The following is a 16,652-nucleotide window of genomic DNA, read 5'->3' on the forward strand; positions in this document are numbered from 1 at the left end:
TGATTCTTACCAGCTGAGCCGAAAAGGAAGCCCACATGTATCAGTAGTTCATTCCATTTTGTTGCTGAATAGTATTTCATGGAATGGGGATGAACCACGGTTTATTTAACCATTCACCCATTGAAGGAGGTATGGGTTATTTCCAGTTTTTGTTTATACAACAGACATTTGTCTACAAGTTTCTGCATGAGATATGTTTTTTGTTACTCTGGGATAAATGAGCATGAGTGCAGTTGCTGGATCATATGGTAAGTACCTTTTTAGTTCTACAGGAAAATGATAGACTGTTTTCCAGAGTGGCTGTACCAGTTTGCCTTTCCACCAGCAGTGTGTGAGTGATCCAGGTCCTCTGTGTCCTCAACCACCACGGGTGTTATCACTGTTGTTTGGAGAGAGGACATTATGCTGGTGTGTAGTGATAGTACATCGTGGTTTTAGTTTGAATTTCCCAAACAGCTCATGGTGTGAAACATCCTTTATTTATTCTCTGTAAATGCTCTAGTGAAATATCTTTTCATGCCCTTTGTCCATTTTCTAATTGGATTGTTTGGATTTTTACTGATGTGTTTGGAAATTTCTTTATATAGTTTAGATACTAATTCCCCTCTCTCCCCGCTGGCCCAGATATGTACTTTGCTAATACTTTCTTCTACTTTGTAGCTTGTTTTTTTACATTCCCTTCACATGGTCTCTTGTACAGTAGATATTTTAAATTTTGATGAAGTCCAATTTTTTTTTCTGAATTGTACTTTTAACTTCAAATCATAACTCCTTGCTTACTGCAAAGAACTAATAAGTGAATTCTGTAAGTGGGTGGTTGCAGTACCAGATCAGCATAAACAATTCAGTCACATTTTTGTGTATTAGGAATGAGTATATGGAAACATACACTGTGTGGATAAACATATAAACGCATAAACATATACTGTGTGGATCATAACAAACTGTGGAAAATTCTTAAAGATGGAAATACCAGACCACTTTACCTGCCTCCTGAGAAATCTGTATGCAGGTCAAGAAACAACACTTAGAACTGAACATGGAACAACAGACTGGTTCCATTTTGGGAAAGGAGTACATCAATGCACTGTATATTGTCACCCTGCTTATTTAACTTACATGCAGAGTACATCATGAGAAATGCTGGACTGGATGAAGCACAAGCTGGAATCAAGATTGCTGGGAGAAATATCAATAATCTCAGATATGCAGATGACACCACCCTTATGGCAGAAAGTGAAGAACTAAAGAGCCTCTTGTTGAAAGTGAAAGAGGAGAGTGAAAAAGTTGGCTTAAAACTCAACACTTAAAAAACTAAGATCTGGTCCCATCACTTCATGGCAAATAGATGGGGAAGCAGTGGAAACAGTGAGAGACTATTTTTTTGGGCTCTAAAATCATTGCAGATGGTGACTGCAGCCATGAAATTAAAAGACACTTACTCCTTGGAAGAAAAGCTATGACCAACCTAGACAGCATATTAAAAAGCAGAGACATTACTTTGCCAACAGTGGTCCGTCTAGTCAAAGTTATGGTTTTTCCAGTAGTCATGTATGGATGTGAGAGTTGGACTATAAAGAAAGCTGAGTGCCGAAGAATTGATGCTTTTGAACTGTGGTGTTGGAGAAGACTCTTGAGAGTCCCTTGGACTGCAAGGACATCAAACCAGTCAATCCTAAAGGAAATCGGTCCTGAATATTCATTGGAAGGACTGACGCTGAAGCTGAAATTCCAGCACTTTGGCCACCTGATGCAAAGAACTGACTCGTTGGAAAAGACCCTGATGCTGGGAAAGATTGAAGGCAGGAGGAGAAGGGGATGACAGAGGATGAGATGGTTGGATGGCATCACTGATTCGATGGACATGAGTTTGAGCACGCTTTGGGAGTTGGTGATGGAAAAAGTAATCCTGGAGTGCTGCAGTCCATGGGGTTGTAAAAAGTCAGACACGACAGAGTGACTGAACTGAACTGAACTGAACTGATGTGGAAACAAATTAAAAATACCAGTTCAGATTACTTTAAAAATTAAATACATACACTGATGGAAAAAATCAAAGAAGATTTAAATACATTGAGACATACTGTGTTCACAGGTTGGAAACTCAACATAGTAAAGATGTCAGTTTTCTTTAAATTCATGTACAGTTAATGCAGTTGAAGAATTTTTTGGTGAACTTGCCCAAGAATATTCTAAAATTTATTTGACAAGTCAAAGGAATTAAGAATAGAGAAAGCAATTCTGATCATGAAAGGAATCATTCCATTTCATTTCAAGATTTATGGCCACATTAATCATGACAGTTTAGTAGTGTCAGAGAAGGACACATCAGTAAATAGAGCAGAATGGAAGACTTAGAAATAGCCCCATACGAGCACAGCCGAGTGGTTTCTGACAGAGGTGTAAAGGCAATTCCGTGTTGAATGGATAGTTGAAATGTTGCTGGAGCTGTTGGCTACCCAAAGGCAAAAAATCAATTGACATTGAAATACCCAATGTTTGAAACACAACACAGTTAAAAATCTTCAGGACCTAGGAGCTGGTGAAAAGTTCTTTTTCATGACATCGAAAGCATAAAGAACAAACTTGATAAATGGTACCTCATGAAAATTCAAAATTTTTGCTCTGGTTAAAAACCCTGTTAAGTGAACGGAAAGACAAGCTACAAATTGGAAAGGAGTATATATAAACAAACCATATGTAAAAGAGTTCTGAAAACTCAACATTAAAAGAAAATGATTCCAACTAGAAAATGGGTAAAAGAAATGAGACATTTCACTGAATATGTGTGAATGGCAAATACATGAAAAAATGTTTAACTTCTCTAGCCTTCAAGGAATTGAAAAGGAAGACTTTATCACCATACATCTATTAGAACAACTTGAAGGAACAGTAGACATAATACTAAATAATAAGCTGGAGTGTGGGAGAAAATGCATATCTCTATGGAGATACTGCAGATATTGGTGTATATATGGAGATACATCAATATTGTTGGTGTGAATATTAAGTGGGAAACCACTTCAGAAAGTGGTTCAGCTGTTTCTTGAATTGCACATGCAATATTCTTAATAGCTTCATTTTTTAAAGGCCATTCAGTTATAACATTTTTTCTGTCTTGACAGAGGAGTGTGGCCTCTGAAAACACTGCCTTGATTGAGTACCATGGAAAATTGCCTTTTATTTCTGTAAGTTTGCAGTAAGTTTGGAATAAAGGATTAGGAGCTATAATGGGAAATATTAGTAGGAATACTGTAACTTTGATAAAGGAAAAAGTCTGCAGAAAGATATACCTTTGGAAAAATACAGATTCCTTAAAGATTTTAAAGCGTTCATTATTAGCATGACTGGATTTTAGATTTGACTCTTAGTTCGTTAAAATCTTAAAGCTGTAGTGTGTATGGATAGGTAGAAAGGTAGGACTGAAATGTAGAGAGTAGATAGAGTATGATTTAAAGTTTCAAGTTAAATCACTGACACTATATGTCACTTTCATGTCCTGTTGTAATAGGGTTGACATTTTAGGACATTCTTTTGAATCCAGGGCAGGAAGTTCTGTACACATTGAAAGAATGCTTTAAAAATCACGGTAATTAAGACTGTTAAGCATTGCTATATCATTGATATATTTTGTAGTTGTATATGGATTTCTCATATAATTTTCAGAAACTTGATTACTGAATTTCCCATTTTCTGGGAAGTCACTACAGTTTTGGTGTCCGATTTGGGCTTGAGTTCCTGGTGTGTGTGTTTCTAGCAGGATGCCTTTTATGAACTATTTATCATCTTGAAGCTTACTTTAATAGAGTTGTTAAGGAGGATTAATGGCATAATAAATAGTGTGTCTGGTGATTGGTCAGCACAATGCCTGAGACACAGAAAGCATTAAGAAACTGTTAACTTCTCTTACTACCCAGAAGCAGCTTTTCAAACTCAGTGGCATACAGATGTAGTTCCGTGTTTTGTTAGTCTAGAGCTATTTGTTAATGAATATTGTGGCAGTATAGCCAACTGTTTTGATTAGATGAGTATAGTTAGGTGAGGGCTGACAAAGTTTTGGAGGTGATGTGCCAAGTTTCAGTATTAACCACCTTCACTTTCCCTTCTCACCCTGTTAGACTTCTGTTTTGTGAAATGTTGGCAGGGCTGCCTTTGGAGATAGTGCTGGTTGATCTCAAGCTGGGCTAGATGGCTGATGCTGGGCCAGGCTGAGGTTCCTGTTACTGATGAGACCTGAGGTTTGGCCTTGATTCTTCCCGTCCCTATTCTGTGTACATTCAGTTAGTCACTGGTGGTGCTGATTGATCCCTTAGTATTTACTTGACTCATATGTCTTCATCTTGCCTGCCAGTGCTGCAAGTCAGGAGTTTGTCATCCCAATTAACTGTAAAAGCTTCCTACCTTTTCTTGCTTCTTAACTAGTTGGGATTCTGCCCTGTCATTTATACCAGAGGCAGCTTTCTAAAATGCAAATTTGATTATGTCAGCAGGGTTAAGATCTTCAACTTCAGAATCAGAGCTTCCTGGGTTCAAGTCCCATCTCTGCCTTGTCTGATTCTGGACAAGTTCTCTGTGCTTCAATTTCTTCATTTATTAAAAAAAGAAAAACAGTTCAAATCTGACTTGCAGTCACCTGGGAAGATAGCTAAACATACATTGCCTAGCTCCCACCCCAGATTCTGGTTCCCTAGATCTTGAGTGGGATTAAGAAATCGGTAGCCTGTAAAAAAGCTTCTCAATTGGTTCAGATACCCTTTTTTGAGTCCTCCTGAGGCCCTGTGCGTGTTATTACCTTTAGGTTTTTGCGCTCATTGTGTCTGATACATGGGCCTCCTTTGCCTGGTTAACTTCTTTTTTCCTTCAGTAACTCGGGTCAGAGTTTCCCTCAGCTGTGAAGTATCTGACTTTCTCTTTCTTGATTTGGTACTTTGGAAAGTTACCACCAGTACAGCGGTTCTGTGTTCTGTAATCTCCCTCAAATACACTGTCTAAAATATAGGACAAAAGGGAACACATTCAATTCTGATGTGTCACTTAGAGGCATTAAATTCCATTATTTTGTGGCGTTTAGCATTTTGCAGTTCCTGATTTACTCATTTTCTCTCTTGCTGTCTCTCCTTGAAGCTTCTTGAGTATAAATTCTGTGTCCTCAGTGTCTTGCCAGCTAATCTTAAAATTTGTTGTTGTTGTTTAGTTGCTAATTGTGCTTGACTCTTTGTGATCTCACGGACTGTAGCTCACCAGGTTCCTTCTTTCCGTGGGATTTCCTAGGCAAGAATACTGGAGTGAGTTGTCATTTCCTTCTCCAGATCTTAAAATTATGTATTTCATATTAGGAATTGTTTTTGTTGAAGTGAAGCATCTTTGCAAAAAGGCACCCACCAGTGGAGGCCATGTTGCATGAGGTCCTTGTTTTCTTATTGCATCATTATTTGAATTCATACACCTTTTCTACCTGTGTGTCTCAGACTGACCTCCTTTGTTTTCTGTAGGTTTTAATGGAATTTAGTTTGTTTTGCTCTAAATAAAATTATATTGGTAGATGAGGATATTGGGGGATGGAACCAGAAATGAAACCAGGAATGTAAAAGGTGGTGAGCAGATTTGGTTCTGGATTTGGGGGCTGTTCTGTGTGTTTTATTTACTCAGTCCTTCCTAATTTATTAGATTTGGATGTGTGGTCATGAGTTGCTGAAAGCACTCAAACTTTTTTGCATCTTTGTTTCCCCTCGATGAAAGTTCCTTTCAACTCTAAAATTTCTACTTTTCCAAGTAAAGCTGCAAAGATTTCCAAAGATTTAGGTTTTACTGATAATCAAGTAATAATATTTTTCTCTTTTAAGTTCTTTTCATTTATAAGTAACTCCATTCAGATATTCACACACACAAAAGAAACTTTGGTATCAACAAAAGTGAATTTCCTTTTCTTCTTTAGGGTTACTTGAACACAAGCATGAATTTCCTTTTCTTGATTACCTAGATTTTCTCCCTGGAGCTCTTCATTACGACTCTTTCTGGGTTTGAGCGTAATTCACACTTTATTGAAGTAGATGCAGAGAGTCTGAGTAAATAAAACCCAAGTGTTGTCATGAAAGACCTTGTCAAGTGATTTTTTTTTCAGTGGGCTGCCAATGCATGAAAAATGCTAAAATGAAGAGAAAATTTTATGTAAGTGAATGTGGTAGATTTATTATTTTTCTCTTGAGTAACACTTGGGTCTCCTTTGTTTTCATTAAGTGCCAAGGATGACATTGATCTTGATGCCTTGGCTGCAGAAATAGAAGGAGCTGGTGCTGCCAGGGAGCAAGAACCTCAAAAGGCAAAGGGGAAAAAGAAAAAGGAGAAAAAAAGACAAGACTTTGAGTAAGTAGATTTTAAATATATTTGATTTTTCTTAGCTTTGGTGCTAGGTTTACTTATTAAACTGATTCAGTATCTCAAACTGTATTTTAACCCGTTTCCAGTGAAGATGATATCCTGAAAGAACTGGAAGAATTGTCTTGGGAAGCTCAAGGCATCAAAGCTGACAGAGAGCCTGCTGCGGTCAAGGTGAGATACAGATCACTGCTACTTGTTCATGCTTCTTCCTAGCTCCGTTTTTAGGCACTGCCTTTGGAAATTTTTGAGCAATGTATTATGTTGGTTAGACGTTTCTAGCTGATACCAAAGGGGGAAAACAGTTTCTAGGAAAGCAATAATAAATTTTGAAGTCTTTCACAGATATAAAGATACTTTATTTGGGAATCTAAAGCTGTTTCACTTTATATTGCCAGTTTATAAAATTGGTACATTTGGAAATACAACATTTCACAACTCTACCTCCATTTTCTATATTATTTCCTTTCCATCCTTTGAAATTGGATGAGCCTCAGAGTAATGAGAGAGGGGTAGATATTTTTTCTTTCAATTTTCCCCGAAGGTTTTTTATGCCATATGAGGAAGATAGTGAGCTGGACTGTGATTAATGTCTGCTTCAGAGCACTGGGTTCCAAAACTTCCAGTGACTGTGAGATGTGCTTGAGTCCCAGGCCAGCTGCTGGGACTTGCTTGAGTTTTATATTCTTATAAAAGAGCCGTAGTTTAAAATTCTTTTGATAGTTTTTTCCATGTGTACTTAATGAAGTACATGACTTTGAACAGCTTCAGTTAAAAATAAAATATAATGCTGTTAATATTTCTAACAGTGGACATGTTTTAGCCAACAGAAAATAATGAAGATGAACCCATCTCAAAACAAGATAAGAAAAAGAAAGGACAGAAAGGCAAAAAACAGAGTTTTGAAGATAATGATAGTGAAGAATTGGAAGAAAAAGATTCAAAGTCAAAAAAGACTGCAAAACCCAAAGTGGAAATGTACTCTGGGAGTGATGATGATGATGATTTTAATAAACTATCCAAAAAAGCAAAGGGGAAAGCTCAGAAATCAAACAAGAAGCGTGATGCATCAGAAGAGGATGAGGATAACAGTAAAAGAATTAAAGAGCGTATGAGAGCACATTCTTCTGGTGAAAGTGGTGATGAATCAGATGAATTTTTGCAATCCAGGAAAGGACAGAAAAAAAATCAGAAAAACAAGCCAGGTCCTACTGTCGAGAGTGGAAATGAAGATGATGACTCGTCCTTCAAAATTAAGACAGTGGCTCAAAAGAAAGCAGAGAAGAAAGAGCGTGAGAGAAAAAAACGGGATGAAGAAAAGGCAAAACTTCGGAAGCTGAAAGAAAAAGAAGAGCTGGAGTCTGGTAAAAAGGATCTGGGTAAACCAAAAGAATCTCAGCGGAAACCTGAGGAGGAAGCTCTGAAATCCAAAGTGACACTTGACTCTGGGGCAGCTCCTGCCTCTGAAGAGAAAGGAGAGGGTCCCATAGGCGCAGAAGGTTGGTAATATTGACAGAAGGGCCAGAGGCTTGGATTCATAATTAGTTCCTTTGTTTATTTGCTGTGCTGGGTTTTTGTTGCTATGCATAGACTTTCTGTAGTTGCAACGAACAGGGGATACTCCCTTACTTGTGGTGCGTGGGCTTCTCATTGTGGTGGCTTCTCTTGTTGCAGAGCACAGGAGGTCCTAGGAGCTTGGGCTCAGTGATTGTGGAGCATGGGTTTAGTTGCCTTGTAGCATGTGGGATCTTCCTGGGCCAGGGATTGAACCCTGTCCCCTGCTTTGGCAGGAAGATTCTTAAACACTGGACCACTGGGGAAGTCTTCAGTTAATCTGAATTTTGATTGTTATGCTCCAAAGTCGTTTGTTATTTGTCCTTGGTTATAAAGGTACTGAGTTGTAAGATGCATAAAAAAAATTAGTCTAAGTACTCGTTTTAAATTGATTTTTGTTGCTAAACATGTATGTAGTATAAAGTATCTTTCAAATGAGTTGTACACAAACTAGGATTTTTGTGGAATTTCACTTTGGAAAACAATTTTTTGCTGCTGATGAATACTGGAAGTTGCTTAATGAAAAATTTATTGTTCCTTTTGATAACTCAGTGTGAGATGATACCTGAATTCTCTCCTGTTATCAAAAACCTAATTCAGGTTTTTAAATGAAAATGAAATGGAAAAGCAATATACTAAAATTAGTTAATGTCTTTTAAGAAATAGTGAGCCATGTTTTTGTACCAGAACCCATTAACCAAAAAAAGCTATCTAGTTAAACTTCCTCCTCTTATTCAGAATGAAAACAAAGATCAAGTGATTTACATAATTTTTCCTTTAGACTGGAAAACTTTTAATGGGAAAATTGGCATAGCTTTTAAACCTCTCAGATTCTTACTGTCTGGACATCTTTGAGGAGAACCATCATGAATGTAGCTTCAGAATCTTTAATTCTTCAGTATAATGCTAAAGAGTTCTTGGGACATATTTGTATTTTTGTGTTTTATCCTAGTATCTGTCCCCTTAAGGTAGGCTTCTTATCATCTCCATCTTACAGAAGCATTAGGTACAGTGTATCTTCTCCCTTCTGACAGCATCTTCCTGTCTTCTCGAATCCCTTAGGATAACTCAGAGTAACACCAGCATCATAGGCGTCTAAGGAAGCCAGCTGGGTGGTTCTGAGCTGCACCAGCTCCTCCCAAGTGCTCAGGAGGCCTTGATGCCTAACGACCTTAGTCTGCTGCTGGCCCATTGTAGTCCCTGGATTCTAGGGTTTGCTCACCCCTGTTGTAGGAAGTGACTTAAAAATACTCTTTGCCTCTTTTTTTGGTAGATGACAATGAAGGAGACAAAAAGAAAAAAGATAAGAAGAAAAAGAAAGGAGAAAAGGAAGAAAAGGAGAAAGAAAAGAAGAAAGGACCTAGCAAAGCCACAGTTAAGGCTATGCAAGAAGCTCTGGCTAAGCTTAAAGAAGAGGAGGAAAGACAGAAGAGAGAGGAGGAAGAACGGATAAAACGGCTTGAAGAGTTAGAAGCCAAGCGTAAAGAAGAGGTATGTTTTTGTGAAGTTGCTGACATTGACACATTCTACTTAAATCCTCTTCTCATAACACATCTCTAGCTTTCTAATTGTAAAACTTTCTTAGTTACATGGTAGTTCAGTTACATTATTGTTCAGATATAGATAATATAAGTACAGAAAATCCTGCCTTATTTCCTCGGGCAGACAGGAGTTGCTTTTACATCGTTACCCTCACGTGATACTAATTATACTCATTATGTACATTTAAAATACTTTCATTGGGAAGTTCCTAACATAATACTCTGCATGTATCTCAAGAGCTTTGTTAGAAATTTGGGGTGTTTGCTTTTAAATTTTGTAATTTGTTAAGCTAATACAGTTTTGTCTGCTATGTCTTCTTTTATAGGAAAGATTGGAACAAGAAAAAAGAGAAAGGAAAAAGCAAAAAGAAAAGGAAAGGAAAGAACGCTTGAAAAAAGAGGGGAAACTTTTAACTAAATCCCAGAGAGAAGCCAGAGCCAGAGCCGAAGCTACCCTTAAACTTCTACAAGCTCAGGGTAGGTGGTGTTCTTAATTAACTGAACAGTCCAGAGAGTTCTCTCAAGCAGTTATCTCTGTAGCGGTCAAAAGGAGAATTGAATTGAGATAGAAGGAGAATTTCTGTGAAAAGGCTATGAAAAAGTCCAATGGTGTAAGTAGGTGAGATAATTTCATTATTTCAGGAGATGAACTGTGTACTGTGATAAATTTGCATGTTAAATAATAGTTTGTAAATGAAAATACAGAATAGTGAAACGAGGTCCCATGTATGCGTCACTGAGTTTTAACACTTAGCATTCTTATTTTGTTCCCCTCTCACTCCCCCACCGCCACTCTAGAGTATTTTAAAGTGAATTACAGAAGTCAGTATTATTCTCCTCACAGGTTACTTTAGTATGTGTCTCTAACAGGAGATTTTCCTTTTTAACACAGTATAGTATGTATTATTATATTTAACAAAATTCCTTGATTTCTTGATTTTGTCCATGACTCTGTTTTTTTCACTTGTCTCCAAAACATCATTTATAGATTTGTTCAGATCAGGATCCAGATTAGATTCAAGTATTGCATCTGGTTGATAATGTGATTTGGTTGATTGGATTGATACTGCTGTTTTTGGCATGGATTTATTTGTTCAAGATACTGGATTTTTTTCCTAGAATTTTCCCTGTTCTGAATTTATCTAATTGCATTCTACTGGTGTTGGCTAATTTATTTCTCTGTACCTTATAATTTTTAGATCTAGCAGGCTGGCTGCTACTTAGCAGTGCTGTGTAGCGCCCAGTGCCTCATGTGAGGAGGCATGTGATCTGGTTGTCTTGCTTCTAATGATGTCAACGTTGATCATTGAGTTTAACCTTTGGTAGCCTTGTCCATTACAGAAGTACTTCATTGACTTTTCATCTAATAATTTAAATTCCAATTGGTGATCCTTGCCTATATCCTGTATTTCATTAGGAATTGCAGAATTGTGATAGGAAAACCAGGAAATATGCTTAATTCTTTCCCTTTCTTCACTGATTTACAAAATAATAATTTGCTTTCCCCACAACCTCCAAAGCTAACCAGTGAGTTTAATTTTGTTTTGGATGTAGAACACTTCATCTTAATGGAATTTTATATAATTGATATGTTTTCATCTCCTGAAGTTATTTACATTTTGGATATTCTAATTAGATGCTATTTTTGGCTAGGAGGAGGTCAGTCAGGTTGGTCCCTATGACTTTTTCATTTGACTACAGTGTTCTTGGGCCCTTCCTTGCTTTCTGACACTATGAGATAGCTCAGGTTCACCTTGTACATTTTCTTCTCTAGACCTTGAAATCAACCGTTTACCCAAGGAAGTTGGTTCCTTTTAGTTTAGATTCCGTAATATGAACATTTCATTAATTGTGTCTTTGACAGGTAAGATGATTTAAAAGTGTCTTTGCTCCATTGAGAAGAATGTTTTGGGATTTCTCTTTATGTCTTGTCCCTGCATTCTACAGGTTTTATATTATAGTAATTTTGGTACTTACACTATAATTAAAATAATAGCTACCATTTATTAATGTATTTAGTATATAACTGATGCTATTTTTGACATTATTTCTTCATAAAAGTCTTCATTTCCATCATATAGATGAAAAAATGGAGACTCAGGAAACTTGAACAGCTTGCCTGAGGTCCTGGAGCTGAGATTTAACTTATCTGTGGGACTTCCTCTATGTTATGTTCAGGTGGAAGCAGTAAATTTAGAGGAACACAGGACTGAGATTTCAGAAAGTTTTATTTTTAACTGGGAATATAGCTTTTTAAAAAAATGAAACTAAAGAACAGATTCGAGTACAACTAGCAAATCCAAATATTGGATTTACCTGATAGCTCTCTGACAGACTGAAAGCTCTCATGGAGAAGTTGGGATGGGGCCATACAGAAAGTGGCATGCCAGTCTCAGAAATGCTCTTTTATGAAGTAGTTTGACTTGCGTTTATAAGATGAAAATTAAAATTATGAACTTGGCATCAGTCTTTAGGTTAGGATAGGCTTGGAAGAGGTGGGGTCTCGTGTGGCATCTCTAGCCTCAGTCTCCTTTATTCTTCATAATGTTGCCCAGTGTTTGCCCTCTTATGGGCTCTGTATTGTCTGTTAATAAAAAATCCAAACTTCTTAGCCGGGCATTAAAGGTCCTCCACAAGTCTGCTCGTTGAGTCACTTCAAGGAAGAAATGTTACATGTTATGTCTAACCATATCTTTTGAAGCCACCTTGTTAGATAAATATTATTTACTATGTTCATTACCTAGGATTATATATATAATTTATTCATTGAGCTAAAAAATGTGTTCTTAGAGAGTGTATCTGCAGATATTTTCAGATAATGACCTTGAATTGTGTAGCAGGTTATCTTTTTGGTCTGTTCATAGCCTTTAGCCTGTAACTACTGAGCATATAGCAAGTACACATTCCTTAAAAGACACAAACTACCACAACTCAAATACATAACCTGGATAGTCCTGTATCTATTTAAAAATATACTCCTATCTATTTACATTTTAGCTCAGTTAAAAATTTACAATAAAGAAAACTTTATGCCTCTATGATTTCACTTGGGAATTCTAACAAATATTTAGGGAAGAAATATTGCCAGTTATGAACATTATCTTCCAGAATCACCCAACTCCTGAGGACAGCATTATCCTTATGTCATAGTGAGACAAAGACATTACAAGAAAGGAATTGTGGATCAATATCCCTCATGAACAGAGATGCAGGTTTCTCAGCAGAGTATTAGCAGTGTGATTCCAGCCATGCAGTTGTCCCTTGTGCAGTCTAGGAGTCAGGGCAGCTCTCCATGCAGTCAGCAATTTGTGGACATTCATAGTTGGCCCTCTGTAGCCACGGTCTATCCACATACTGAACCAGTAGTGGATCTTGTAGTACTGTAGTATTCCGTGAAAAAATGTGAGTCCAAGTATCCGTGTAGTTCAAACCTGTGTTATTCAAGGGTCAACTATATAAACATACTTATGTGCATATATTTATGTATATATTTAGGGACAGTCTGTCATGACCCAGTGGATTTTACCTTGGTAGTGCAGGGGTGTTCAGTATTTAAAAATCAAGAAATAGTTCACCATATTAATAGACTAAAGAAAATCTACATGATCGTCTCAATATACAGAAGAATCATTTCAAAAAATTCAGTATTCGTATATAATAAGAATCCACAAACTGGGGATAGAAGAGGACTTCCTTCCCTGATATAAGACATTTACAAAAAATATGCAATTATTACACTTACTTTTAAATGACTGAATACTAATAAACTCTAATATTGAGATTAAGGTAAGGGTATGCACTCTCATCACAATCATTCCACATTGGTCTGGAATGTCGTGATTCAGGCAGTTAGGCAAAAAATAAGGCCTGCAGATTGGTAAGAAATAGTCTATTCATAGATGCCAATTGTCTACATAGAAAATTCCATGGAATCTATCCCCCACAAAATCCTATAGCTAGTAAGTGGGGTTAAGAAGATTATAGATAGGCCAGTATGCAAATATCAACTATTTCTATATGCTAGTAATTAACGCTAGTAAGTGAGGTTAAGAAGATTATAGATAGGCCAGTATGCAAATATCAACTATTTCTATATGCTAGTAATTAACATATAAATACTAACAGTATAAAATTAACAGTACTATTTATAGTAGTACCCCCCCATAAAAGAAATTGAAATACTTAGTTAAAATTCTAGTATTTGTGGAATCTATATGCTGAAAACTGTAAAATACTGATGAAAATAATCAAAGGCCTATGTAAATGGAGAGATGTTGCTTTTGCAGAGTCAAATGCAACAAATGCAAGCAGTCAAATCTGCTTTTGCAGATGTTGCTTTTTGCAGTGTGATATTGTTAAGATACCACTTCTCCCAAACTGATTTGTAGATTCAGTGCAATCTCAGTCAGAATTACAGCAGAATATTCTGTGGATGTCTGTCAGCTGTTTCTAAAATGTATGTGAAAAGATAAAGGAATTAGAACGACCAAAGTATTTTTGAAAGAACCTTGGAAGACTCACAATATCCAGTTTCAAGACTGGCTGTAAAAATACAACAATCACAGTGTGATACTGGTTAAAGGGTAAATGAAGAGGTCAATAGAACAGAACAGAATAGTCTGTCTGGTCAGGTTTTCTTTGTTGTCATAAGTTCAGTTCAGTCTAGTCGCTCAGTCATGTCTGACTTTGCGACCCCGTGGATTACAGCACCCCAGGCCTCCCTGTCCATCACCAACTCCTGGAGTCTACTCAAACTCAAGTCCTTTGAGTTGGTGATGACATCCAACCACCTCATCCTTGTCGTCCCCTCTCCCGCCTTCAATCTTTCCCAGCATCAGGGTCTTTTCCAAGGAGTCAGTTCTTCGCATCAGGTAGCCAAAGTATTGGGAGTTTCAGCTTCAACATCAGTCCTTCCAGTGAATATTCAGGACTGATTTCCTTTAGGATGGACTGGTTGGATCTCCTTGCAGTCCAAGGGACTCTCAAGAGTCTTCTCCAACACCACAGTTCAAAAGCATCAATTCTTCAGTGCTCAAGTTTCTTTATACTCCAACTCTCACATCTATACATGACTTCTAGAAAAACCATAGCTTTGACTAGATGGACCTTTGTTGGCAAAGTAATGTCTCTGCTTTTGAATATGCTATCTAGGTTGGTCATAAATTTTCTTCCAAGGAGCAAGTATCTTTTAACTTCATGGCTGCAGTCACCATCTGCAGTGATTTTGGAGCCCCTGAAAATAAAGTCTCTCACTGTTTCCCCATCTATTTGCCATGAAGTGCCATGATCTTATGCCATGATCTTAAGACCAGATGCCATGATCTTTGTTTTCTGAATGTTGAGCTTTAAGCCAACTTTTTCACTCTCCTCTTTCACTTTCATCAAGAGGTTTTTTAGTTCCTCTTCACTTTCTGCCATAAGGGTGGTATCATCTGCATATCTGAGGTTATTGATATTGTCCTGCAATCTTGAATCCAGCTTGTGCTTCTTCCAGCCCAGCATTTCTCATGATGTACTCTGCATATAAGTTCAATAAACAGGGTGACAATATACAGCCTTGACATACTCCTTTTCCTATTTGGAACCAGTCTGTTGTTCATGTCCAGTTCTAACTCTTGCTTCCTGACCTGCATACAGATTTCTCAAGAGACAGGTCAGGTGGTCTGGTATTCCCATCTCTTTCAGGATTTTCCACAGTTTGTGGCGGTCCACACAGTCAAAGGCTTTGGCATAGTTAACAAAGCAGAAATAGATGTTTTTCTGGAACTCTCTTGCTTTTTTGATGATCCAGCGGATGTTGGCAGTTTTATCTCTGGTTCCTCTGTCTTTTCTAAAACCAGCTTGAACATCTGGAAATTCACAGTTCACGTATTGCTGAAGCCTGGCTTGGAGAATTTTGAGCATTACTTTACTAGCGTGTGAGATGAACACAATTGTGCAGTAGTTTGAGCATTCTTTGGCATTCATTGCCTTTCTTTGGGATTGGAATGAAAACTGACCTTTTCCAGTCCTGTGGCCACTGCAGAGTTTCCCAAATTTGCTGGGATATTGAGTGCAGTACTTTCACAGCATCATCTTTCAGGATTTGAAATAGCTCAACTGGAATTCCATCACCTCCACTAGCTTTGCTTGTAGTGATGCTTCCTCAGGCCCTCTTGACTTCACATTCCAGGGTGCCTGGCTCTGGTGATCATACCATCGTGATTGTCTGGGTTGTGAAGATCTTTTTTGTATTATTGTTCTTCTGTGTATTCTTGCCACCTGTTCTTAATATCTTAATATCTTCTGCTTCTGTTAGGTCCATACCATTTCTGTCCTTTATTGTGCCCATCTTTGCATGATTTGTTCCCTTGATATATAATTTTCTTGAAGAGATCTCTGGTCTTTCCCATTCTATTGTTTTCTTCTATTTCTTTGATCACTGAGGAAGGCTTTTTTCTCTCTCCTTGCTATTCTTTGCAACTCTTCATTCAAATGGGTATATCTTTCCTTTTCTCCTTTTCTTTTCCCTTCTCTTCTCTTCACAGCTATTTGTAATGCCTCCTTAGACAATCATTTTGCTTTTTTGCATTTCTTTGTGTCATAGAAAGAGACAATTCAGTAGATAAAATACGGTTTTGCTACAAGTGATAGTGGGATAATTAGACATTTATTTGCAAAAAATAAAATGAAAAACCTGGCCCTCAATCCCACTCATTATATAGAATTTAACTTGTAATGGATTGTAGATCTAAATGTGAAGAATTTTCAGAGGAAAACATAGAAACTCTTTATGAGTTTGTGCTAGGCAGGGAGTGCTTAGGTACAACTTCAAAAGCATAATCCATAAAAGGGAAAAAAATGAGAAAATTGAGGAAGTCCAGTTAACAACTGCCGTTCAAAAGACACCATTGAGAGAATATCAAAGATAATACCTAAAAATCACTCATCTGAAAATTGTGTTTATGTGTATATAAAGATAACTCAGAATTCAACAAGAAAAACAATCCTATTTGGAAAGGGGCAAAAAAGGTTGAAGAGACCCTTCACTGAGATACTGTAAGCATGTGGAAGGAATGCTCAACACCATGGTGGTGGTTCAGTCGCTCAGTTGTGTCCGACTCTTGAGACCCCATGGGCTGTAGCCTGCCAGGCTTCTCTGTGTATGGAATTCTCCAGGCAAGAGTACTGGGGTCGGTTGCC

The 16,652-nt window shown here is 37.4% G+C and overlaps 1 protein-coding gene across 3 annotated transcripts in view; it reads left to right on the forward strand.

Annotated features, from left to right (window-relative positions):
- The window catches only part of EIF5B (eukaryotic translation initiation factor 5B), a 75,619-nt gene that overhangs the window by 22,155 nt on the left and 36,812 nt on the right, over positions 1 to 16,652 (forward strand). For 2 of the 3 annotated variants that reach the window (XM_019969787.2, XM_019969788.2), the window contains exons 2-6: positions 6,238 to 6,363; positions 6,465 to 6,549; positions 7,199 to 7,874; positions 9,203 to 9,420; positions 9,797 to 9,947. In XM_019969787.2, coding sequence (XP_019825346.1) covers positions 6,238 to 6,363; positions 6,465 to 6,549; positions 7,199 to 7,874; positions 9,203 to 9,420; positions 9,797 to 9,947 — 1,256 coding nt within the window. Of the gene's footprint in view, positions 1 to 3,150; positions 3,189 to 6,237; positions 6,364 to 6,464; positions 6,550 to 7,198; positions 7,875 to 9,202; positions 9,421 to 9,796; positions 9,948 to 16,652 lie in introns of those variants that run through there. The other variant, XM_070798297.1, reaches the window with a different exon arrangement.

This window comes from Bos indicus, chromosome 11, assembly GCF_029378745.1.
Source record: "Bos indicus isolate NIAB-ARS_2022 breed Sahiwal x Tharparkar chromosome 11, NIAB-ARS_B.indTharparkar_mat_pri_1.0, whole genome shotgun sequence".
Classification (NCBI taxonomy): Eukaryota; Metazoa; Chordata; class Mammalia; order Artiodactyla; family Bovidae; genus Bos; species Bos indicus.